The following is a 24084-nucleotide window of genomic DNA, read 5'->3' on the forward strand; positions in this document are numbered from 1 at the left end:
TTTTGGTGACTCACTGTGTTATACAACTCAAAATATGCATTTTTAGAGAAGCATCCTCATGCACATCTGTTCTGAAACACAGTATAAAATTATCTGACACAAGCCAAATGGGAGACTACTGTCTGAAAATATCTCTGGAATGCAATAGACAAGCAAACACAGAAATGTAAGTTTATAAACCCATGGTGAGAAGAAGATTGCAGTGCAAACTGACATAAGCATGGCAGTGCATGCCTGTCATCCCAGCCCTTTGGGAGCCTGAGACAGGAGCATTCAAGTTCAAGCTCAACCCAAGCAATTTAGTGAGAACCTGACTCAAAAGGGTTGGGGATATAGCTCAGGGTAAAGCCTCTGTACTCTATCTTCAGTACAAACACACTTCCAAGTGACATACAGCAATCAGATAAATATAACAAGTCAATCACCTCACATCAACAGATGGATTATCTGGAAGAGTTTCAGGCACATACTTGGAATTATGAAGGTACACAAAATCTCTATATGCTAGGATATGTATGACTTAAACATCTGCAGAAACATTGCTACTTATGATGGATTTGGAAAATGTTAATTACTTTTTGGCTAGATTATAGTAATCTTTTTAATATTGGCTCTAGATTATAACAAACAAATGAAGCATTTTGCCTCTTTATGGACTATTATCAATTGTCACACATAATTTTCTTATTTTCTCATCAGTCTTAATTTTGAATTGGTTTTTTATGTCTCTGAGACTGAAGCCCAACTTTCCCTATTGTATAATCTCTCGGACCCAGTCAATAAGTTCTTCAAATTTAACTTCTTAAATATGTATGTAATCACTCCTCCTGTCCATTATGATTACATTAATTCAGATTTCCATTTTTGCACCATCTTATTGATTGCTCTGTGTCTACTTCATTCCTCTCAATCAACCAAAATGAGGCAGTAATAACAACAACTTTGTTATTTTTCTGCTGAAGATTTTATGATTCCCATACTTGTAATATGAATCCATGCTCATTATCTGGGCAGACCAAACCTTTAAGATCTAACTACTACCTAGTCTTCCAGAATGATCATTTATTTCAGTTTGTAATTTGCTTTGTAAGAAAGACAAATAACATCTATATCGTTCTTACTTCATGCCAACCCAACTCTAAATGTGTTATATCTGGCAATGTTGATCTTCCAAATGAGTCTTTTCAGTAGGCATTATTATTCTTCCACTTTAAGGACAAGATCAGGGTACAGGATAATGGAAATGGGGGCATATCCAAGTCCAGGAGTCACCCAGGATGCTTCTTTACATCCTTCTTCACAGGTTTGGGTGGCCCCCTTCTGTACTCTCCAGTGCAGCGGGCACAGGTTACATAATGGTCTGTTCCAGTAGGTTCTTCTACTCAATAGTGATCTCCCTGAGTTGCATGCAGTAGCTTAATAAAGATTTGTTGAACAACTGAATCAACAGACTAATGGAACACTGATTTAAGTAGTACCAGTTTTCCAATTAGACCTCTGTTCCAGTTCAAACCTTGAGATATATTTCTACTGAAGAATTCATAAATAATAACACAGTTGATTCACATTTTATCCCTAAACTGAAAAACAAATCACCCTGTAGTAGACTGATGGTCCTGTCATTTGTATGAATAAAACAAAATGCTTCCCTAATACAGAAATTAAGGCACTTTAACTGAAAGAAAAGAAAAGAAAAGGAAAGAAAGAAAGAAAAAAAGAAAGAAAGAAAGAAAGAAAGAAAGAAAGAAAGAAAGAGAAAGGCATCTTACATAAGCAGTAACCTTCCAAAATATCTTAAATAAAACTATTGTTATCCACATAGTCTTTTTTTTTTTTTTTTTTTCCGGGTAGCTTTAGGTAACAATAGAAACCACTCAGGAGAAAAATCAACTCTTTCCCAGTTACTACTCTTAACATTAGCAGGCCTCCTGGTTGTACCAGGCCAATCACTGTAGATGTAAAAACAGCCTCTTCCTCTTCACCACAGAGGAAGATCACGGCTGTGGGCCTCCATGCTCAGCTGCATGCGTGAAGAGCCCCCATTTGCCTTGGCTCAGCATCTGAGTGATGAAGCCTTTTTTCCACACAGCTGTTGATGAGGCCAACTCACAAAAATTGCCTGGGTCAGCTCAAAATATTTTTATAAGAGATGCAAATCGAGATGGATAGAGAAAGAAAAATCATCCTCTGATAGCTATATTTGAGACTAATTTAGCTACGGTTCTGACAGATGTGTCTTTGATGTTTCCTTTAGATTTTAAGAGAATTGTTTTCAGTGTACTGTGTAAGAGTACATTAAACTTACCATTTCTTAACAGCTATTCACAATTATAAATGTAGAGAATACATTACACTTATAGGTGCTTCTCTTTCTAAAAACCCACCTTTACACACATTGCCAATTTATGCTTATTTTGTTTTTATTGTATCAAATACTTCTGGTCTACTTGAACTACTTTCATGTGCACTTATGCAAAAGTTAACTGATAGAGGAGTAATATTAATGTAAACTTAAAGTGTTTTTGAAATTTCATGCATAAAGTATTTTTGGCTCTTAAAATTAAAAAAAAATTAAAACTAGGGTTTTTTTCTAAAATGTAAATTTAGGATTTGGCCCTAAATTCTAAGATTTGGATTTTTTTCACTTGCATCTGAATGGAATTGACAAAACTGCTGAATGGGTAGTAATGATTCCCCCTAAAGGCTCTATGTATAGCAATCATCAGGCATTTCTATTTTGCAAGAGTTCTCATGAATAAAACATAGAACCATCTTATGGAAAAGCGTGCAGAGAAGTACATCTCTAAAGATAAAACAGAAAGCACTTATTACCCTGTGTTAAATGAGTCCCACTGCCATTGTCTCAGACTCTGAAACAATTATCAAGTGGTGGAAGTGGTTGTGGATTCATTTTGATCTTTATACAGATTGTTCTGCATATGAAGAGTTGACATTCCAAAAGGAAAAGCATGAATAGGTACTGGGGTAAATATCATCATGTATTCAGACCATGAATTTTGTTTAGAATTATGATTTAAAATATTAAAGTAAGTTATTCTTAACATTGCACACTAGCTTTTGAGACAAGATCTTGTTATGTTGCCCAGGCTGGTTTTTACTTTCTGGACTCAAGCCATCCTCCTGTCTCAGCTTTCCCAGTGTTGGGGCCATGCCACAGGGGTACCAGCTTGTTGGCTGATTTCTTAACACCCTCTTGAAAGCTGGTAGAAGGTATGAAATTTTAGGGGTGAAAACTCACATTGTGGTTTCTATAGACTGAGGACAGATCACAGAGTTTAGCTCTGAATTTTAAGAATAAGGAGTACCTTACTTCCTGATACTGCTACTTTTCAAAGGAGAGCTATGAGCTTTAACTGAGAAGATATAGGCAAAACACTTCTAAGAGTACTTGGGTCATCAAAACCTTAGGAAATGTTAACTATTATCATTATCACTGCCACAATTAAGTAATTATAGATCTCCACATTGAGTGAAAGAAAATGAAGGGGAAAAAAATCCAAACATTTATTGAGTACCCCCTGGGGCCATGTGAATGGCTTTTCCCATGTTTTGATTCACAAGATCTCTGCAAGATTATTATAAATAGTTGTGCAGGAACCCACAGCCAGTAAGTGGCTAAACCAGAACTAATTGTCAGCATTACTCTGAATACATTTGACTAATGCTTCAGAGTAACATTTTATTGTAAGCCATTCTATATCATGTACTCGCAAGAGTCTGTAGACATTTGCTTGAATTGCATGGGCACTCCTTCAACCATTGAATTCCATTATCCTAGGATAGAAGAATAGATGAATATTACATGTTTGTTTATGCAGCTAGATCCAGAAAGGGGAAAAAATCTTCATGAAGGGAAAGTCATCTTAGGACGAGAGGTACTCATGTGTTATGGCTTGTACATAGACATTGCTCCAAAGCTTCATGTGGTGGTAGGTGGGGCTTTTTGGAAGTGGTTGGATCTATGGTGTGTGAATGTGGAGTAAGAATGTGATACTGGGATTAAGGGTATATGGTATTAGAATAGTCCACTAACTAGTTTATCATAGTTTTTGGTGTGGGTAATGGGAAACCCCAGCCTAAGTCTGGTTGGCATCACCCAAAAGGCTTATAGCCTGCATGAGATAAAAGGGAAAGGAAGGCTCACATCTGCTGCTTGATGCTTTGCTGCCTTTTGCCTGTCCTGCCATGGACTGTTCCACCTTTTCCAGTGGCTCTCTGCCATGCCACCTTGTTGTGTAGTCAGTAACTATGGATTATAGCCTCTATAAACTGTGAGCTAAAATAAACTTTTTTTTTTAACTTGTAAGTGTCAGGTATTTTGTCTGAGTAATGAGAAAAGAAAGACAACATGGATTTTGCTCCAGAAAAATGATGAGGTAGGGGCATTTTTACCACCCTCCATTCCATTCTTCATTGCTTAATACTTCTTAATGAACTGATATCTTTAATAGACTTGTTCATATAATCTCTTTCACTCAGAGAGTATAGTATTAACTAACTCACTTAAGTCAATATTCTTCTCAGAGAAATTTTAAATCAGGACTTTGGGTGACACATCTTTAAAACCATAAGCAAGTGAAGAATTATAATGGTGGAATTCTAGGTATTATGAAACAGTAAAGGAGAAATTTTAGGACAGACTGCTATCCCAGACATTTCAAAAGACACTGGATATTTTACATTTGAGTCAGCTCAGAAAATGTGCTTTATATATTAATACATTTCTTGACTTAGTTTAGATCATCGGAAGATCATAGCTCTATGCTACCAGAAACCTCTAATATTTACCACCCTCCTCCATTTGATGTTGAATCTAGGGCCTGTTGCATGCTAGGCAAGTAATCTACCTCTGAGCTAAATCCCCAGGCCTTTCTTTTTCTTTTTCTTCTTGTTTTTCTGGACAGGGTCTTGCTATGTAGTTCAGCCTGGCCTTGAGTTCACTGTGTAGCCTAGGCTGACCTCAAACTCATGGCACTCTTCCTGCCTTCAGCCTCCCAAGTGCTGGGATATAGGTGTATACCACCATGTCCAGCCCCAGCCCACTCTTTAAATTTTATTTTAAGACAGGGTATTGCTAAATTGCCCAGCTGTCCTTAAACTTGTGCTCCTCCTACTTGAGCCTCCCAAGTAGAAGTATGTCTCTGTCAAAGATGCTTCCATTAAATTTTTTTAAAAAATTAGTTGCTGTGGGGGCCTGCCCCTTAGCTCAGTTCTTTAAGTGGCTGCTTCAACAAAGCAGTCAGGCTCAGGTTGCTGTGTTTCAATCCCCAGAACTCAAAAAAAAAAAAAAAAAAAAAAAATTAGTTGCTGCTTTTAGCTATATTTATTTGGCCTTCTGGGGCTGATGGAGAATAGAAAATTTCCCTCTGGGTACTGTGGTCTGCCTATGTACCCTAAAATTCAGATGTCATCCTTATAAATGCTACTAGGAATCTTGTGAAAGGGTTGGGGAACTAGTTAAGCCTTCTCTCCTAAGCTCTTCTCCCACATGAGGCAGAAGCTGCTCTGGATGACACAGCTGCAGGGACCATCTTGGAAGCAAATACTGGGTCCTCACTGGACACCAAACTGGTTCATGTCCTTTTTAAAATATTTATTTATTTATTTGTGGAACTGGGGATTGAACTCAGGCCCTTGCGCTTGCCAGGGAAGCACTTATTCTACTGAGTCATCTCCCTGGACCTTTTGTAAATTTAAAAAAATTTTTTTTTCTGGCTTATGTCTTGATCTTGGCCTCCAGAATTGTGTGAAATACATTTCTGTTCATTATAAGTTTCTCAGTCTCAGGTATTTTGTTACAGCAGCACAAGTAGAATAAGACAATAACTGCATTTTTGGCTTTAGCTTTTCTTTTTAATGTGAAATATTTAAGTATTTAACTTATCTTGCATTCATGTGTATCTGTTCTATCTGCATAGGAAATAACTTAGGTTCACCAAAAGCTTTCTGATAAAAATCACTCTAAGCCTTTGTGTTTTTTAAAAATCTCCTTTCCCACTCACTTTGTATTTTGTCCACAGTAGGTACTCTGTAAAAAAACTGCTGTGTAACCATTTTAGAAATTTGAAATATTAAAAACCACTTTTTGCAATATTCATAAAATTAATAAATTTAGCATAGTCACATGTGGGTTTCTTTGCTTGAGAAACATTCAGGAATCTCTGGGCAAATTATCGTAGGGTAAGGTCTGTCAAAAATCATTACAAAAAATGATTCTATGATAAGTGCTATGGTTTGAAAGTTTGCCCCCTTCAAAATTCATGCTGAAATTTAACCAGCAGTGTTACAGAATTAACAGCTGGGCGCTTTGTGGGGTGATTGGGCCATGAGGAATCTGCCTCATGGTGGAACTGAAGCCATGAGGGAAGGTTGAGTGCACCGACTGTTGCCCTCCACCTTCCCACCTCAGCCAGATACAGCTTCTTGATCGGGGACTCTCAAAACTATGAGAAAATTCATTTCTAGTCACTGTAAAAATTAACCCATCTGTGTTATTCTATTATTGTAGCACAAACTAGACTAAGTCAATAAATCAAGTTTTAATGTAAAAGAAACAGGTATTTGGCAAGTTTACCAGAATTCTGGAAATCCGTGAAGCAGCAGCATGAGTGGCTTGCCTCGCTCCCCAGCAGCAACATAGTGAAATCTTAGCCCCGAATCCTGAAAATGGAAGACATGGAATTTTGGTGATATTTGGTTTAGATTGTCAGACTAGAACTTTTATTTCATTTTGGTTTTTAAAAGCTGGTTTGCATTATTTTTTAACTTCAAGACATAAAATATTATTGATTTTCAAAACTAACATCTTCGTGTTTTATCACTAGTATAAATTGATTCAGTTTTATGAATATTTCCATCACAGTACTTTCCTTTCTAGTCCTTACTACAAGGACAGTTTATATGCAGGTATTTTGAGCTTTTGAAGCAATGTCACAATTTGTAACTTTTATCTTATGGATGTGTCACCTTTCATCTCATTAAATTTGGCAGAACATGTAAATAATTTTGATCTGAATTTATATTCCTGCCAAGTTGCTTCCTAGTCATGTACTTTTCTCAGCTTATCCGTCAACGCTGTGCCATCAGTTATATAATTCACACCTCCTTCCCTTATTTTTAGGTCTCTCCTTCCCACATTATCATCTTGAGTGTTGCGTGTACCTTCCCCTCATGTCTGCTTCCCGTCCCTGTGTTTCTAACAGCAGAATCTCCAGAGTACTCAAGACTTCACTCTGCACGTGGGAGTCAAGACAGCCCAAGGAAAAGAAAAGGAATGGGAATGGGCGAAGGATACAGCAACACTAAGGCAACTATGGGGAAGATTGGAGAAGAAAAAGCAAAGGGGAAAGGAAAAAAGCTGATAGAGAGAGAGAGAGGGAGAGGGAGAGGGAGAGAGAGAAAGAGAGAGAGACAGACAGACAGACAGACAGACAGACAGACAGACAGACAGACACAGAGAGACAGAGAGACAGAGACAGAGAAATAAATAGCTGTATATGAATACTGAGTTACACTGTATGCAGCTACCTGTGTGGGTTTTCAGATGTTAATGCATCTTAAAGGTCCCTAATTTAACACCATCATTTTACAGATCTAGAAAATCAGGCCCAAGGTGTTAACACAGATGACTGAGAACACAGCATGATAAGAATCATCTTGTACAAATTCCCAGGATGATGTTTCTTCCATTCTTTAGTTTTGTGTCTCTAGGGAGATCTCAGGGGGTTAAAGTCAGAAGAAAAGGACTGTGAGGAGGTCCAGAAGACTCCCAGGGAGTCCTCCCTCCTCCACTCAGACAGAGTATCTGACTTTGCCCTCAACTGCAAAATCTCTTCCAAGAAGGACAATAATTTCTCTTTTATTTTGGTGGTGAGTCTTAGAGCATGACTTCCACAAGCATTTGACTGGATTTAATGCACACATACTTTATTGTGCTGATGTGTCAGGTATTGTACTGAGTTGTCCAGTTGTGAAGGGTGCAGGGAGTAGTGGTCAAACATTAACTCAGTTCTCCTATCAACCCCAGGGTAAGGAAGGGTAAGAGGAACATCTTGAAGTAAACTCTTGCTCTCTTGAAGTCCATCCTGCTGGACAAGTTAGTAGCTAGTAGGAAAGCAGGACTTGGTGACATAAATATCTCCCCATGCAATGCTGGTTTCTAAGACCTATGAGTCAGACTTGCAGGGTAGGGCCTACGTATTTCCCGTCACCACCTGGAGTTTCTGGGCACAGAGCATCTCTGGACCATGAGAAAGCCTGGGACAAGCACAGGCGATTACAGAGTGCATGCATGCCTGATACTTACTTTTAATTCCATTTCTACACTTCCCTCCTCACAAACATACAGCATTTATTTATTTTTGTCGTGCGGCCTGGGTCATCCGTGTTTGCAACACATCCTCATGTCCAAAGATTTACTCTTTCTACCCCCAAAAATTGAGCAAAGACAGCCTCCTGAGACAGCAGAGCATCACCAGGGGCAATTCCCTACAGTAGATCTAGAGGGCAAAAAGGTGAAAGTAGGAAAGGAAGCACTAGAGGACTCTTGATTAGAAAACTCCAGAAAGCACAACGAATCCCCCCCCCCCACACACACACACAGGGACAAACCCGACCCCTCTTCCGCCACACCTAGCCCCCCACCCCGCCTCCCCGCGCGTCCTCCGCGGCCGCTGCGTCCCCACCGCCCGGGCATCCCTCGGCGACGTGTGCCCGGTGCCAGGGCGGCGCAGCCCGGCCCTCCGCTCCCGCTGCCGTCTCGTCCTTCCCGCGCTACCTCCAGGCCCGCGCCGGCCTTCACCTTGATGCGCACGTAGCAGTGGGTGCCCAGGGAGGGGTCGTTCAGGCAGTCGGGCGGGTGCTCCCGGGCCACCCGCCGGAAGGTCTGCGCGGGTCCCCTGCCGATGCTCCACAAAAGTTTGAGCAGGTGGACGGAGGCGCAGAGCCCGCTGTAGCCGTAGACCAGGGACCAGAAGAGCAGGGACCGGACGGCTCTCGTCAGGCGGGGCAGGCAGTCCCGCAGCCGCGCCATGGGCGGAGCGGCGGCGGCCGGGCTGGCCTCTCGGGAGCGGGGAGCGGCGCGGCGCGGCAGGTGGCAGCCGCGCGCCCTCCCGGCCTGGCTCCGCGCCGCTCCGAGCCCGAGCCCGGCTCCCGCACACGCTGCGCGCTCCGCCGCCCCGAGACGCCGGCGGCGAGGTCCGCCCCGGGCCGGGCGAAGGTGGACTCCACGGCCTCCTGCCGCGGAGAGTGACTTTGCATTTGACAGTCACTGGAGCTGCGGGCAAAATGAAGGCGCCTTCCCAAGCCATTGCGCGTACCGCGGCAGCGCCACGCCGCCGTTTTGACCAGCGTTCTAATCCCCCATTGCCCACCCTGTTATGGGAATTTAATTAGGCCTTTCTCTGTGTCACAGAATAATAATGGGGCCAGGAAGTAAGGGACGGCAAACGACTTTCCTACTAGATTATAGACATTATTACTTTATTCCTGATGATCTCAAGATGCTAATATTCTCCAGCTATGTTTCAAAGTTGTGACAGTCCAGCTAGGAAAAGTCCAAGTAGGCTGTTTAGAAAGAGTCAAGCCCCAGGCTACCAGCCATTGGTCTATTTGTCCTTGGTTTTGTTTTGCAAGAGTATTGTACAAATGGAATCATACAGTATGCAACCTTTTGTTTCTGGCTTCTTTTATGTACCATAATGTTTTTGAGATTCATCAAAACATGTTCCATTTCTTTTAAATTGTGAATTACCATTTGATTGAGTGGATATAACACAATTATTTATTCATTCTTTGGTTAAGAAACCACACACACACACACACACACACACACACACACATACCTTTACGTGACTTTATAGTGGACTTTTCATAACAGCCCCAAATATGTGTGTGTGTGTGTGTGTGTGTGTGTGTGTATGTGTGTGTGCTTTCACTGCACTTGGATAGCTTCCTAGAAGTGGGATGGTTCAAAACTGGTTTCCAACGTGGCTACCAACGGCTGGGGTATTGCTAAGTGAGAGTGCCTCTTCCTACCGTTTGTCGAGGTCCTGGATTCACCTCTACACTTGATCTTAGCCAAAAGGCCGAGAAGCGATTGGATTCACCCCTAGAGCAAAGCAGTGCCCGCACAATTCTGAAATCACACCAGCAGCATCAGAGAGCTACTTAATTCATATTCTTGAAAGCACTAGGTATTTTTCTTAAAACCTTGTAGTTTTAGCTATTCCCTAAGTGAGCAGTGGTATTTTATTTCTCCAATGATCAGTAATGTTTGGCATCTTTTAAGTAATTTATGTGCTACTCAAACAAATGTTTTGTTTTAAAGATTAAAAATTTCCCGCTACTATTGAGAGTTCTATGTTTCAGTTAAAAATCTTTTCTCATTATCTACTATAATTTGTAAATATTTTTCCTAGTTCATAGTTAACAGCAAATTTAATTTGGGTAAAGTCATGTTTGTCAATTTTTCCTTTTATAATATTCATGCACTTGATATCAAATCAAAAATTCATCATCCTTATATTCTTGACTATAGATGAATCATGATCCACTTTGAATTAATTTATATGTAAGATGTGAGAGCTGAGTTTTTCCTCTTGTTAATGGATATCCAGTGCTATTTGTTGAAAAGGCTATCCTTCCCCTGTTGAAATGCCTATTTGTCATCTTTGTGTAGAGATCTAGGATCTCCATTCTGATCCATTATCTATGCGTATTTGGGTTGGCTTTTTCCTTTCTGTTCCATCTTCTTCCTGCACTATCCCCCCTCCTTCTCTCTCATCATCCTTATTTGTACATGCTCTGTATGTCCTTGTACATGTCTCCTTGGTTTGTAATAGACTCCTTAGGATGTATGCTTGGAAAGCATTGCTGGGTTATCACTACACAGCCATTCAATTTTATAAAATATTTGCCTTACAAAATATAAAATATATGTATTTATGCTTCTGACTAGCAGCATGAATTCTACTTATCATCTCCAGGAATCATTTTAGCTAATCTGATGAGCCAAGATTGTCATTCATGGCTTTGATATTCATTTCCCTCAATATCAAACTCATTATCATTTTATATTCACTAGCCATAAGTATTATTTCTAAATTGACTTTGTGTGAGGCAAAGAATCACCAATGCCAATGTGTTGTTCCAAATATTCCCAACTTGCACTCAGGTGTGGCCAAGTGGTTGGGTTCTGGTGAGCAGATCTGAATGCAAGAGGCCTCTTTTGACCATTAAAAATGTTGCATGTAATGCTCTCACCCTATGTTTCTGTGCCATCTCAACTTTTGAGACAAGTTCCTGGGGGTATAACTATAAATGGAATAGAGCCACTAAAACCACTATACTTCCCATAAAAATTGAATATCCCTTACACATTTAAGACACCATTTTGTGGGAAAAATTAAAAAAAAATTTCACTGCCATTTTAATGAGCTGAGAAATCAAAGATGACTTTCCTCATTTTGTTTTCCTTTTCTTTGTTTAAAGTCAAAGACTGTCTCAAGTAAATGTTTTTTTTAAAAGATGTTCCATCTTATGCCTAAGATGTTTGATATTCAGACAGATAGTGAGGTTAAACCTAACTGCATATGTTATAGGGTAATAACAAGCTTCTCTTCTGGAGGGTTAACAACCTAAGTTTGTAGACCAAAAATTAGAGAAAAAGAAGGGCTGCAAGGACAGCCAACATTTTGGCCCTAGCCTTTCAAGGTCAGTGAAGACTCAGGACATAGGAGAACCTGTACTGTAAGATCATGTAACTCAGTTGTGCCCCAAATTTTCTGATCAAGGACATTATGGGGCCACAGAGGAACGTGATCAATGATGTAGTATGTGCCTAAAGAGAGTCACATGGAGAGAAAACATTCTCTCAAGCCCTCACAGAGAGCAAATCGGTCAAGCAATGGCCATGACACATCCACATGCTGACACTCACAAAGGATCTACAAAGTACAGTACAGGGTTTCAGGGTAAGTCCAGAGGGGATTTGACTAACCTTATATCAGATACAAAAGTTACATTCTTTGTTATATAGGTCTTGCTTTATCTTGGGCTTAACCATCCAGCAGAAAAGTGTAGAAATGAGGTATGAAAAGTGAAGCCATGTTAATATAGTGAGCTGTAGAAGGCTCAAGTCATAAGATTTGGACATTGCCAGTCCTGTAGATAACCCACTACTATTGTGGACTACTGGACTATATTGAAATATTTTGCTGAATTCATGCACCTACAATATTTGGATGGCAATGGAATACCCATCTCTGACAAACCTGAACAAAAAAAGGTGATATAAATGAATGACAATTTTGTATCTGCATATACAAAATAGGATAAATATATAGCTACTTTCTCTTAATTCAATAAGAAGAAAGATCTGTACTAATAGTGTTTGGACAGGATATCATGTCTGCATCTTGTGCTATGAATGACTACTACAAAGCCAACAATATGCAATGTATTAATTGTTGTAACTCTCCTACCAACCTGTTTTGAAGCTATCACATTGCAATTTTTTCTCAATAAAATTAATAAAAAATACAGTCAAAGACTGGTGAATAAACAGAAATATGGCATACTCACTTCAGATCACTCTTATACACACAGATCTTCAGTTGGCAATGAAACGTATACAGCTTTTCCTTCTCTCACTCAAAAATTATAAATCACACAAACTTAGAATCTCACCAGTACGCTTTTCTGTGACAAATGGTTCAGAATAGGATGAAAAATTATATGCTAGCATATGCATAAACTGTGTTAATGAAAAAATCCAGACATAGTCTTAAGTCAGTCACTGATAACTAGCTATGCCCTATAGGACATTGTCAAAAGAGAAATTGCAGCAGAGAAAAGCCATTTATGCAAAACCAAACAAACACAGATTAATGCATGCATGTTTTATGCTAGGAAAAAAAAACCGTCCAAGTTCTCCACATTTCATTTTGTCACTTTTTTTCCCCCTCAAAACCTTTGAAAATTCACTTTGTTTTTTTGTTTCTTCAGTCTTGTGAATAAATCCAGAGCCTTACATGTTCCACATATGCTCGATCACAGAATCACATCTCTGTGGCCTTTTAAAATGTTATTTTTGAGACAGTCTCACTAAGTTACCCAGAGTGGCCTCAAATTTTTGATCCTCTTGCCTCAGCTTCCCAAGTAGCTTGGATTTATTCTGTTTCCAGCTACTCCTTAATTCTACTTGATGAAATAAAAATAAACTCCTTAATAGCTCCAATTTCCTGTCTGCTTACAAAATTTTCTTTGCTTATAGTGGTATTGCCACTGAAAATTGTCTTGAAGTATTAATTTTTCATTATTCTGTTTAGGATACTGTAATTCCAGGATAAAATGACTCACTTTTCTCAATTTTAATAAAATTACAATTAATTTCTCAAATTAGAGCTCTCAGTACATTTTTCTTCTAGATCAATGGTTGGTAAATCGCCTGACACTTTCTCAATTAGAGATCAGATGGCAGGTATTTTAGATTTTCAGGGCCATACAATACTGAACTATTGTTACAACTACTGAACTTTATAGTACAAAAGAAAACATAGACATGTAAAGAAATGAAGGTGGCTGTACTTCAATACAACTTTATAAAACCAAGCAACAAACTGGACCTTTTGGGTCATGGCTTGTCAACTCTGCATTCTAGTCTCTCAATATGTCTTCTACATCTTCCTTCTCTTTGTCTCTCTATGCTGCAAACTGGCATATTTACTTGGATATCTTCTAGTTTATTGTTCTTATTTTTGTTTTTTTTTTTTTTTGGTAGTGCTATGGCCTGGGCCTAGGGTCTTAGACGTGTTAGTTAGGTAAGTGCTCTGCCACTAGACTACTCCCCCTCAATCCTAGCTCATGTATTTTTTTCTTCACCATATCTAATTGCTCTTCTAGAAGTTTCATTTTTTTCCAAATCTCCCTCTCTATCTCTGTGAAAGAGTCTTATTCTCAGAAACATTTTACAAATGGCTATTCTCTGGAAACCTGGGGAGAGTAGGGTAAAAGGTTGTGTTACAATGTCTGGTCTCACTGTAGTTTTGGCCTTTAGCCTTTTGAAGATTTTCCTTCAACTTTTCCAACTTGCCAGTGCCCCATGACACAACTAGCATGCTAACATGGCACTAGGCATCTGACTTGGAGGCAGTGCTGCCATCCCAGTTGTTTACTAATTCCGAACTAGTTCTAGGATGACCAACCAGAGAGAACTTCTTTGCTTCTTTTGAGACTGTAGTGCTCAAAAATTGGTTCACATGCAGAGGGCATATTTGTAAAGCTGGACATAAAATTGGTAGGCCTATAAATGTAATTCTAATCTAATTTCAGCTATAGTCTTAATAGTCTTTAAATTCATTCAATGTTAATGTATTATAAATTTATCAGTAATTGTTATGCAATTCAGACATTCAATAAATAAATTGTAGCAGCATAACTGAATTTGTTGGGAAGGAAAGAAAGCCCTGTAACCTCATAATCACAGATTAAAAATCATCTTCAATACACTGTAATTCAAGTGTAAAAAATGCATCTGGATTTTAAGCACAAAAATGTGTAAAAGTATTTTACCAACTTGATGTGGAGGACAAAATATTTAGATAACATAAAGAAAAAGCCAGATATGTGACTACATAAAATTTAAAATTTTAATGGGAAAAAAGCTTCAAAGACAAATAATATATGGGGAAAAATATTTCTAAAACAAAGGGCCAATATAAAAAAAGCTAAAACAAGAAACTGTACAAGTTAGTAAGCAAAAATCTAAAAATAATGATCAGATAACTCACATGGCAAACAAATATAAGGTTATCAACTTCATTTGTAGTCATGCAAATGAAAGAAACAAATCAAAAGTTTTTCACTTTAATAAAAAATGAGGGTAAGAACTTCCAATGATGAAGATAATGAGAAAGTAGTATTTCAAGCTTTAAAGAATATTTATCATTTTACTATTTTTGGGCACAGTTTATCTGACAGTATCTATTAAAATTAAAGCTATTTTCTTGGGCTGTACCCTTCTGACCCACAGACCCCACTTTTATGAGCTTAAATTGATCATTTATAAACAGCTGCACAAATGCAAGAAGCTGTACTATCAGGTTATTGACTTCAGTGCTATTCATAGAAAAAGGTGGTAAGCAACTGCGACCAGAGGATTGTTTATACAGGTCTATGTACTAATTATGTACAGTTTTTATAAAATTATAGAATATAGTCATGTAATGATCTGATTAGATATTCATGATACATTAAATAAAATATATAAATGGCCATATTTTTGTCAAAACAAGTCCCTCAAATCTTCTGTATTTGGATTAGAATAAAGGTAGAGTAATATACAAGCCTTGATCTCTTCAAAGTAGGGATAGAGGGAAGCTTTCTTAAAGTCTTCACATTTTTTAAATTTAACATATATCTAAAAAGTTTGTGATTAAGTGCATAATGAAATTAACAATTAGATATAACATTCATGTATAAATGACTTGATTTTTGAGCTGGCAAGTTGGTTCTATTGTTTTCTACCTGATTATAAATAAGTGTTTAAGCAGAAGTAGATAATATTTGTAATACAAAATTCTAATGCAGAATATATAAAGAATTATGAAAAAATTTTGTAAATAAGATTTTTCTTTAATGACTATACTTAAAAACAATAAATTGTGCTTTTTAAAAGGGTGAATTTTTGGGCCAGGGAAATGGCTCAGTAGAATAAGCGCTTCCCTGGCAAGTGAAAGGGCCTGAGTTCAATCCCTGGTTCTGCCAAAAAAAAAAAAAAAAAGGAGGGGGGTGAATTTTTGTCTTAATTTTTAAAATTACAGGGGACAAAAGAATATGCCAGTGAAGTAGAGAACCAACATAAAGAAAGAAATCACACATTCTTAATTCTTTCAGAAAAGTTGGTATGCTAATAACTATCTACAGGAGAGAATACTGATCATGGGTATCACAATTGCTGGAGCAGTGTCCTTGGGGAAGCAAAAAACTATTCAGAAATTTGCCTAAACATTGTATGAACAGTCCTTCCTTAGTGACACAAGGGAGAATAGAACCTATGCACAGATGTGGCATTGGAAACTCAAAATTCTGAATAAATGACTTGTTATCTCAGTGCAAAAGCAGTGAGAAATAGGTAGCACACACAGGAAAAGCGAGGCTTTTTGGTTGGAGGTGTGAAGTAGAATGTACATATGAAATAGCTGGTTGTCGAGGGAGAGAGAGCAAATCATGGAGACGTACTGAAGTTCCTAGCCTCATTGGAGTTTGTGCTCAGAAATCTAAAGCGAGAGTTGTTATCATGGTCACACATCTTTCAGCACATTCAGCTCAATGGGTGCAGAGCCAGGGGTCAGATTTCTTAAGGATTTGAATTTAGCAAGGAGAGTACAACACAGAAAGGAACAAAGGAGTCAAGAGGGTATGCAAAGAAGTGATTATAATAATGTGCTACAAACTTAGAGGACAATACACAAGTGAGGGCATGAAAGGGGGAAGTATTGGGGTTTTTTTGTTCAGAACGGAACTCAGGGCCTTGCACAACCTAAATACCTACCTATTCGACCACTGAGCTATAACCCTGGGAAGCACTATGAAAAGAATTGATGGATTGTAGGCCCTGTGAAGGTTTAAGCATTGTTGGAATCAAGGATTATGGAGAGTAAGCTGGAAAAATACAGGTGGAGACAGTGAGAGATGTTTGAAATGGAGACCAAGGCAAGGTTTCAGAAGCTGGCAGAGGCAAAGGGGTGGGTGCTAGCACTAATCTTGTTAATCAAGATCATTAGCACAAAAGTATCTAAGCCAACTGAGCTGACATCCCTGGGACAAAGGAGGGAATAGGCGATGCTAAATGACTATGAGTAATGTAGTCTGAGGACATGAAAAATTTAAATCATGGAGTTTTTTAAGGCACTGAATTTCTGATTTAGCTAAGTCTAAAATCTGAGAACTTTCATTTCTAAAACCATTCCAGTTAAAACTGATGCAGGGGTTGCACATTATTAACTCAAAACCAGAGGGGCTGCTGAGATAGTTCAGTGGATTAAGCACCTCCTTAGGTAAGCTCAGGGATCAGAGTTAGCTCCCCACCTCCATATGCCACACTGGACCTGCCCCCAGGCATGCTGAGCCAGCCACTGAGACCAGGTATGGTGGCGCATGCCTGTAATCCCAGCGCTGGGGAGGCTGAAAACAGGAGGATCACTATGAGTCTGAGCTCCACAGTGAGACCCTGTAGCAAATACATTAAAAAATAAATTTAAAAAAAAAGAGACAAACAAACAAGAGGGTCAACTATGTCGGTAATGTTGCTGTCATTCATGAATCCCAGAAAACAAAATGAAAAGATGTTAGAACTTGGAGAAGAGTGATAGTTGAGGATAGAAAAAGGGTCCTCAAAAAAAAAAAAAAAAAAAAGACAGTCCTCACAAAACCAGGCTTTAGTTGAAGAAAGTTAAATGCAAGAAGAGAAGCCAAACTTCTCATTGTTGAATGAAGATGACAAAATCTTATACTAAAAAGGTATATACTATAGGAGGGATCAGTTATAAATCAATATTATTCTATGCTAAGCTGACTTCAACCAACATATTAAAACTGAGGAAGCTTGACAAACTGCCAAGTTGGTTAAACTATACCTGGTACTCATGACATCTCCCTATAGTTTTTTTTGTTTTTTTGTTTTTTAAAGAAATGACATAAAACATAGTGTTTGGCATAAACATACAGATTTCTTGATTAAAAATAGATACAGCTGAATAAGAATAGTTATCTTACTTTAATTCTGGCCACTGCATGAAGGTAACACCACTACTTTTATCAGTTAATCGCATTTTAATTGACTAACAGTCTAAAGATATTTCTACAGTTTATCATTAATTATAAAAATAAGTTCAAAAAACTTACTCCTCTAAAATACACACTTTGAATTTTTATCAGAATAGTGCCTGAGTCATTTTACAGTCAAGAGTTCAAAGTTTTAAAATACACAAAGTTAATATACATGATTTATACAAAATTGCAACTTGAAAAATGACAAAACAAAAATATTATACAGAACATTAAATACTAGGGGTTAAATAAAATTAAACATGGGTATCACATATACACATGAAGAAATACACATTCTTATAGAAACTTTTAAACATAATTACTGTTTCCTATTATTTCGCTTCAAATTTGACACCTTTTTTTTTTCTTTTTTCTTTTTTTCGAGACAGAGTCTCACTATACTGTTCAGACTAGCCTTGAACTAACTACGTAGTGTAGGCTGATCTCAAACTTGCCTTGATCCTCCTTCCTTAATCTCTCAAGTACGGGATTGTAAGTGTGTACCACCACACCTGGCTAAATTCAACATCTTTCCAACCATAGGTAATGTTTCTTTAAATTAAATATCAATATGAAACTTAAATATGAAACCATCAGAGAATCTTAAATAACCTGACTCTCGAGGAAACCAAGTATTATTTGTTAGAAGCTCCAAACATCTCTGAAGACAGACAAATATTTGTTTTAAAAGTTAAAAACTCAACAGGAACCATGTTTTTTATATATTTTTATATAGTCATCATCTTTTTAAAACAATCAGGCAGTCTCTATTGGATTTTCATTGCTTAAAACAATATCTAATACATTGCTGACAATTATTTGTAGAATGAATAACATATGGAAACTATTCAGTTTTCAGGGATCCAAATCATAAAATTTCCTATACTGACCTTAAAAATAAACATATAGCTATTTAAAAATGTAAGTGAAATTGTTTAATCATTTTAGAGCAGTCAAAATACAACATGAAATTGGTATCTTCATGTCTGAAAGCAATCATTTTACCATATGCATTTTAATCTTTTATATCACTCATTTCCAGTTGATGGTTAGTTTAAAAGCTTAGTTTCAATCAAAATTGTTTTCAAACATTGTCATAATGTCACTTTGAAGAGTCATATCAATGGTACCCGCCATCTGTAAAAAAAAAAGAACATTTTAATCACTTTAAAAATATATACCTTTATTACAGCCATATAAAAATGATTACACAAAATGGAAACAGACTATATAAAATGCAAACAATCTGTTTAACAAAATGGATTATTTTTGACTTGTTAAAATACTGCCTGTTTTTGTTAACATCTTGTTCATGAGTTAAATAGAAATTAAAATGTATATGAGTGTTATGGTTTGTGTCTACTTGTTCCCCCAAAGACTCATGCAGTCATGGGGTGCCTTCTGGAGTGTATGATTGATTACTGTGGGTATGGGTGCTGCACCCTCCCTGGGGCAGGTCATTTGCATTACAATGTAAGGAGGGGAGAGAGGCCTGCTAGCTGCCAGAGCTGCTGCCACTCCCTTTGCTCTCTGCTCCTTGCCCCTGCCATGAAAGGCTATTCTTTGCTATGTGCCACTCTGCCATGGAGCCAGTTGGGTATAGACTGACACTTCACGGACTGTGAGCTAAATAAACCTTTTCTTCCTTCATTTTGGGTGTCGAGTATTTTGTCCTAGCAGGCCTGAGAGAGCACAGAAAGTAAATATGGCTAATTTCTCAAAGTAAGACAGGCAACGGAATATTAATAGAATATTGACTGAGAGAGCTCAATGTTTTACTTATTTCTGTAATCAACAGTGTTAGATGCATAAAATTATTTTCTGAATGAAGCCATATTTTCTCTGCATAAAAGAATTGATGTAATGACAAAGCTATGGGCTTTCTTTGATTCTGCCACCTTATCACCTGCGGAAATCATTAACTAGGCCTATCTTATTCATAGGTATTTATGAAGATAGAATAAAATTTACATGGACAACATTCAAACCAACGCTTTCTTTTAAATATTAAGCTATTAAATGTTAAGATAAACTGAAAAAAAAGCTATTTAAAATTTTAAAAGATGTTTACTGTTATACTGTACCCTTTTGTTATATAGGTTAGCTAATTCCTGCCAAATGAAATGACATCAGATATCAAAATTTTAAAAAGACCAGCAGCAGACCAGAGTGATAGGTAAAAATTTACCAATTTACAAATGATTTGTACCGGTATGTTCATTAGCTGTGTGGGAGAAGGTTTGGAATTATGGTCTGCCTACTATAATTTATTATCCTTTACGGTACGTTTGACTCAGTATGCTTAAAAATTATCTTAAAGGCAAAAAGATATTTCTTAAACCTAAAGTCAAGCTCCTTTCCTAATGCTTAGCTCCTGGTATGTCAGCTGTCTAGCCAAATAGTTCTTAAAAGTTTTTATTTTAAACCTTCCATGTGAGAGCTGGATACATTATCCTGATATAAATATCACATGGTACTCTGTAAGTATACATGCTGTAAGAGTCAAAGAGATGTAATAAAATCTTTCTAATTAAGGATGTGGTATACATTGTGCTGTACCAAAAATGTAAATGATTTTTATTAAAACTTTTTTTAAAGAAATGAACTTTCTTTTTTTTGTTTTTAATTTTTTTTTAAATTTTTATTTAGTTATTTGTGTGAGAGTGTGTGTGTGTGTGTGTGTGTGTGTGTGTGGCCAGCTCAGCCCACCAGGGGGCACAGCTGGCTGGTATGTGGTGCTGGGGGATTGAACCGTGGTCCCTGTGCTTAGCTTAGCTTGTTCTTAGCTTGTTCTTTAGACCACTGAGCCATCTCACCAGCCCCACGAAATGAACTTTCAAGCTACAAAAAGACACTTCTTTGTCTTTCTCTGTAGTACTGAGGATTGTACCTAGAGACTGCTAACCTATATCCTCAGGCCTTTTTATTTTGGGACAGGGTCTTGTTAAATTGCCCACACTAGCCTTGAACTTACAGTCCTCCTGGCTCATCCTCTTGAGTAGTTAGAATTATAAGTGTAAAAAAAAAGAATTATAAGTGCATACCACCATGCTCAGCAGACATAGAAGAGCTTTAAATACAGGTAGTTAAGTGAAAGAAAACCAAATGAAAAGGCTACACATTGTATTATTCCAACTACGCGACATTATGGAGAGAGTGGAAAAATCAGTGGTTGCCAAGGCTTCAGGGGGAAGGGATTGATGGGGGAGCAGGGGAGACTTTTAGGGCAAGGAACAATAATAACTGATAAATGTTACATATGTGTCAAAACCCATAAAAAATGCAACACAAAAAGTTAGTACCAATGTAAACTGCAGACTTTGCTTGCTAATCTAAGGTGGCAATGTTATGTTGGATGGTAGGGAGGGAGGTATAAGGTAGTATGTGGGAACTCTGCACTTGCCGGCCAATATTTCTATGAATCAAAACTGCTCCCAAAATAAAGCTTGTTAGTTTCTTTTAAAAACAAATGAAAGACATTTTCAGATACAAAAATGCTGAAAGAATTCATTAATAGTAGATTCACACCACTGTGAGGATGCTGAGGCAACAGGATCACAATTTCAAGCCAGCCTGGGCCCCTGAGGCCTCACGTCAGCATAAAATATAGGGGGCTAAGGAGATAGCTCAGTAGAATAAGCACTTGCCTGGCAAGCACAAGGTCTTGAGTTTAATCCCTGGTACTGAAAAAAATTATATATATATATATATATATATATATATATATATATATGTAAAAAGGACCAGGGGTATAGCTTAATTGTAGAATGCTTGCATAATAGAATGTGCAGTGCCCAGTACTGAAAGAAAAAGAAGAAAAAGGGCACGGGAAATGTTAACTATGGAAATAAATACACAAAATAAGAAATTTGGAACATTTTAAGAAATAGAATTTTATCATGCCAACACTAGTCACAAAAACATAGAGTCTATATTAAACTTCAAAGTATGCTATAGACCCTTCACCCCCCCCAAAAAAAAAACCCTTCAAAGTAAACAATATTGCCAGAAATAACGATAATTTCATTATGGAAAAAAAGGGAAATTCCATAGGACATGAGACTAGTAACCCCAACTGTTTAGCTACCTATCAACAGCTTAGAAATGCATAAAATAAAATTAACAGAATTCTAAAGATAAAGGGACAAATCAACAGTTCTGTAATCATAGATGGCAAAGCTCTTTTTCCAATAACTGACAGAACAAATAGAGAAAACTAGCAAGGGCATAGTAGATTTGTTATATGCTGTTGGATACTCAACCTATATCTAGCAGCAGAATATCTACCAAGCTAGAGTATAAAATTCGCCACAAAACAAGTATCAACATATCAAAATATTTAAATTACACACTATTCTCTTATCATAATGAAATTAAATTAGAAACCACTAACAGAAATCACTAGTCATAAAATTCGCAAATATTTGAAAACTTAATACTTTTAACTATAATCAATTCTAGTTTTATAAATATCTCCTATATGCGGGGCCGGGGAGATAGCTCAGTTGAATAAGCGCTTGCCTGGCTAGTACAAGGGCCTGAGTTCAACCCCTGGCTCCATAAAAAAAAAACCAAAACCAAAAAACAAAAACCAAAAAACCTCCTGTATAAAGAAGTGTCAAATCAAACCAATTTCTTGATCTACCATTCAAAGAAATGCTGATCTGGAACCAGCACTAACTGTAGTATTATTATTGTTATTGTTTATTATTATTATTATTCACAAAGGACTTAGAGTAATAATTATTATTATTATTCACAAAGGACTTAGAGTAATAAGTAATTTTCATGAGTAATAATGTGGCAAATCATTTCGCTTAATGCATGTTAATTACATTTTATTTTCAAAACAGTTTTATGAGTTCCTCTTTCTAAATGACCAACTCAAGTCAGAGTGATTAAACTTCCAAAACACAAAAGTCTGGTAAATAGCAGAACCCAGGCTTTAATCCAAACTGTCACTCTGGCAGCTGCAACATCAATACTCTATATTTACAGTCCCTGTTTTGAGTACTTAAGCTCTGATTTTAGGACCTGACACTCATCAAACAACTGCAACATGTCTGAAAACCACCCTGAATGAATCTTTGAATATATAAAAGACAGTGCTCTGTTAAATCGCTCATTTTGTTAAACTAAAATTCACTTACTGCTTCTCTCCTCCTCCTCTCTTGCTCTTTCTCCCTTGCTAAATTACGGTCTTTGAGAAGCCAGAGCTTGCATTTATCTTGAGCTTCCGAGGACTGCTGAGGTTCTTTTTGTTCTTCTCCAAGGCACTTGTTTTGTGGTTTGTTTGAAAAAAATTCTAGAGTCAGTCCGTTTCCAAAGTCCCTTAAAGAAACAATAAAGTTCAAAGTAGATTTCAAGTTCTTTAAAAGTTTTTATTAGAAAGATACATTATTAAACAACAAACATAGAGCAATACGGTATTCCTTTGCTATTTCATGGTTTGACTTTCACGGACTCTCTGTTTTGTGGGTTTTCAAAAAACAATCTAAATTAACTATCATGGATATTTCACTCTATTGCAGGATTTTGTGGTAGTTACAGTATATGTATGTTGTTAAAACTACATAGGTTTACGAGTTTAGAAAATGATTAAGAACATTAGAGGTGTTTTTAAAAGTGTGGGAAAGGTTTATAAAGCCTTAAAATGTATATATAAATATACAAAAATAAATACAATGCCGCTACTTCACTGATTTTCGCTTATCACAGGGCTGTCTGGAATGTAACCTCCGCGATAAGTGAGGGACCACTGTATGTTAGATACTATTTCCCCACACTATGATGTTTTTAAATTTCACTTTATGTGTCAAGTTTTACTTAGCATAATCTAAATTAAAGACAACAACAAAAAGTTTTATAAAACTGTGACCAAACTTAATTTTAACCTATGTAATTTCCCACCATTCTCTTCTTACATACGGAATGAGAAAATTGTAACACATTTCTGGAAAATAATGTGTTTATAGTTAGGCAGTGCTTGTATATTTACTAGCTTAATCACTTCTCTTTTTTTTTTTTTTGGTACCAGGAATTGAACTCTGGACAGCTTGTGCTTGCCAGGCAGGCCCTGTGCCACTAAGCTATATGTCCAGCCCATAATAATTTATTCTATGTTTTTAAAACAGTACATACCCATGTTCAGAAAAAAAAATCAATAAAATGTACTTTAAAAATTATAATTTGTTCTGTGTTCTACTAAACATAGTTTCTTGACAATTTTTTAGA

The 24084-nt window shown here is 37.2% G+C and overlaps 2 protein-coding genes across 2 annotated transcripts in view; both read right to left on the reverse strand.

The window, feature by feature from the left end:
• Positions 1-9056, reverse strand: part of Ephx4 (epoxide hydrolase 4) — a 35740-nt gene extending 26684 nt beyond the window's left edge. The window contains exons 1-2 of the mRNA XM_004635758.2: positions 8822-9056; positions 6596-6681 (exon numbers count right to left, since the gene is read on the reverse strand). Coding sequence (XP_004635815.1) covers positions 6596-6681; positions 8822-9052 — 317 coding nt within the window. The 5' untranslated portion in view covers positions 9053-9056. The remainder of the gene's footprint in view (positions 1-6595; positions 6682-8821) is intronic.
• Positions 9057-17809: 8753 nt separating this feature from the next.
• Positions 17810-24084, reverse strand: part of Brdt (bromodomain testis associated) — a 55020-nt gene continuing 48745 nt past the window's right edge. The window contains exons 17-18 of the mRNA XM_023720301.1: positions 23001-23181; positions 17810-18987 (exon numbers count right to left, since the gene is read on the reverse strand). Of these exons, the coding sequence (XP_023576069.1) occupies positions 18919-18987; positions 23001-23181 (250 nt within the window). The 3' untranslated portion in view covers positions 17810-18918. The remainder of the gene's footprint in view (positions 18988-23000; positions 23182-24084) is intronic.

Source organism: Octodon degus, unplaced genomic scaffold (genome assembly GCF_000260255.1).
Source record: "Octodon degus isolate 3935 unplaced genomic scaffold, OctDeg1.0 scaffold00074, whole genome shotgun sequence".
Lineage (NCBI taxonomy): Eukaryota > Metazoa > Chordata > Mammalia > Rodentia > Octodontidae > Octodon > Octodon degus.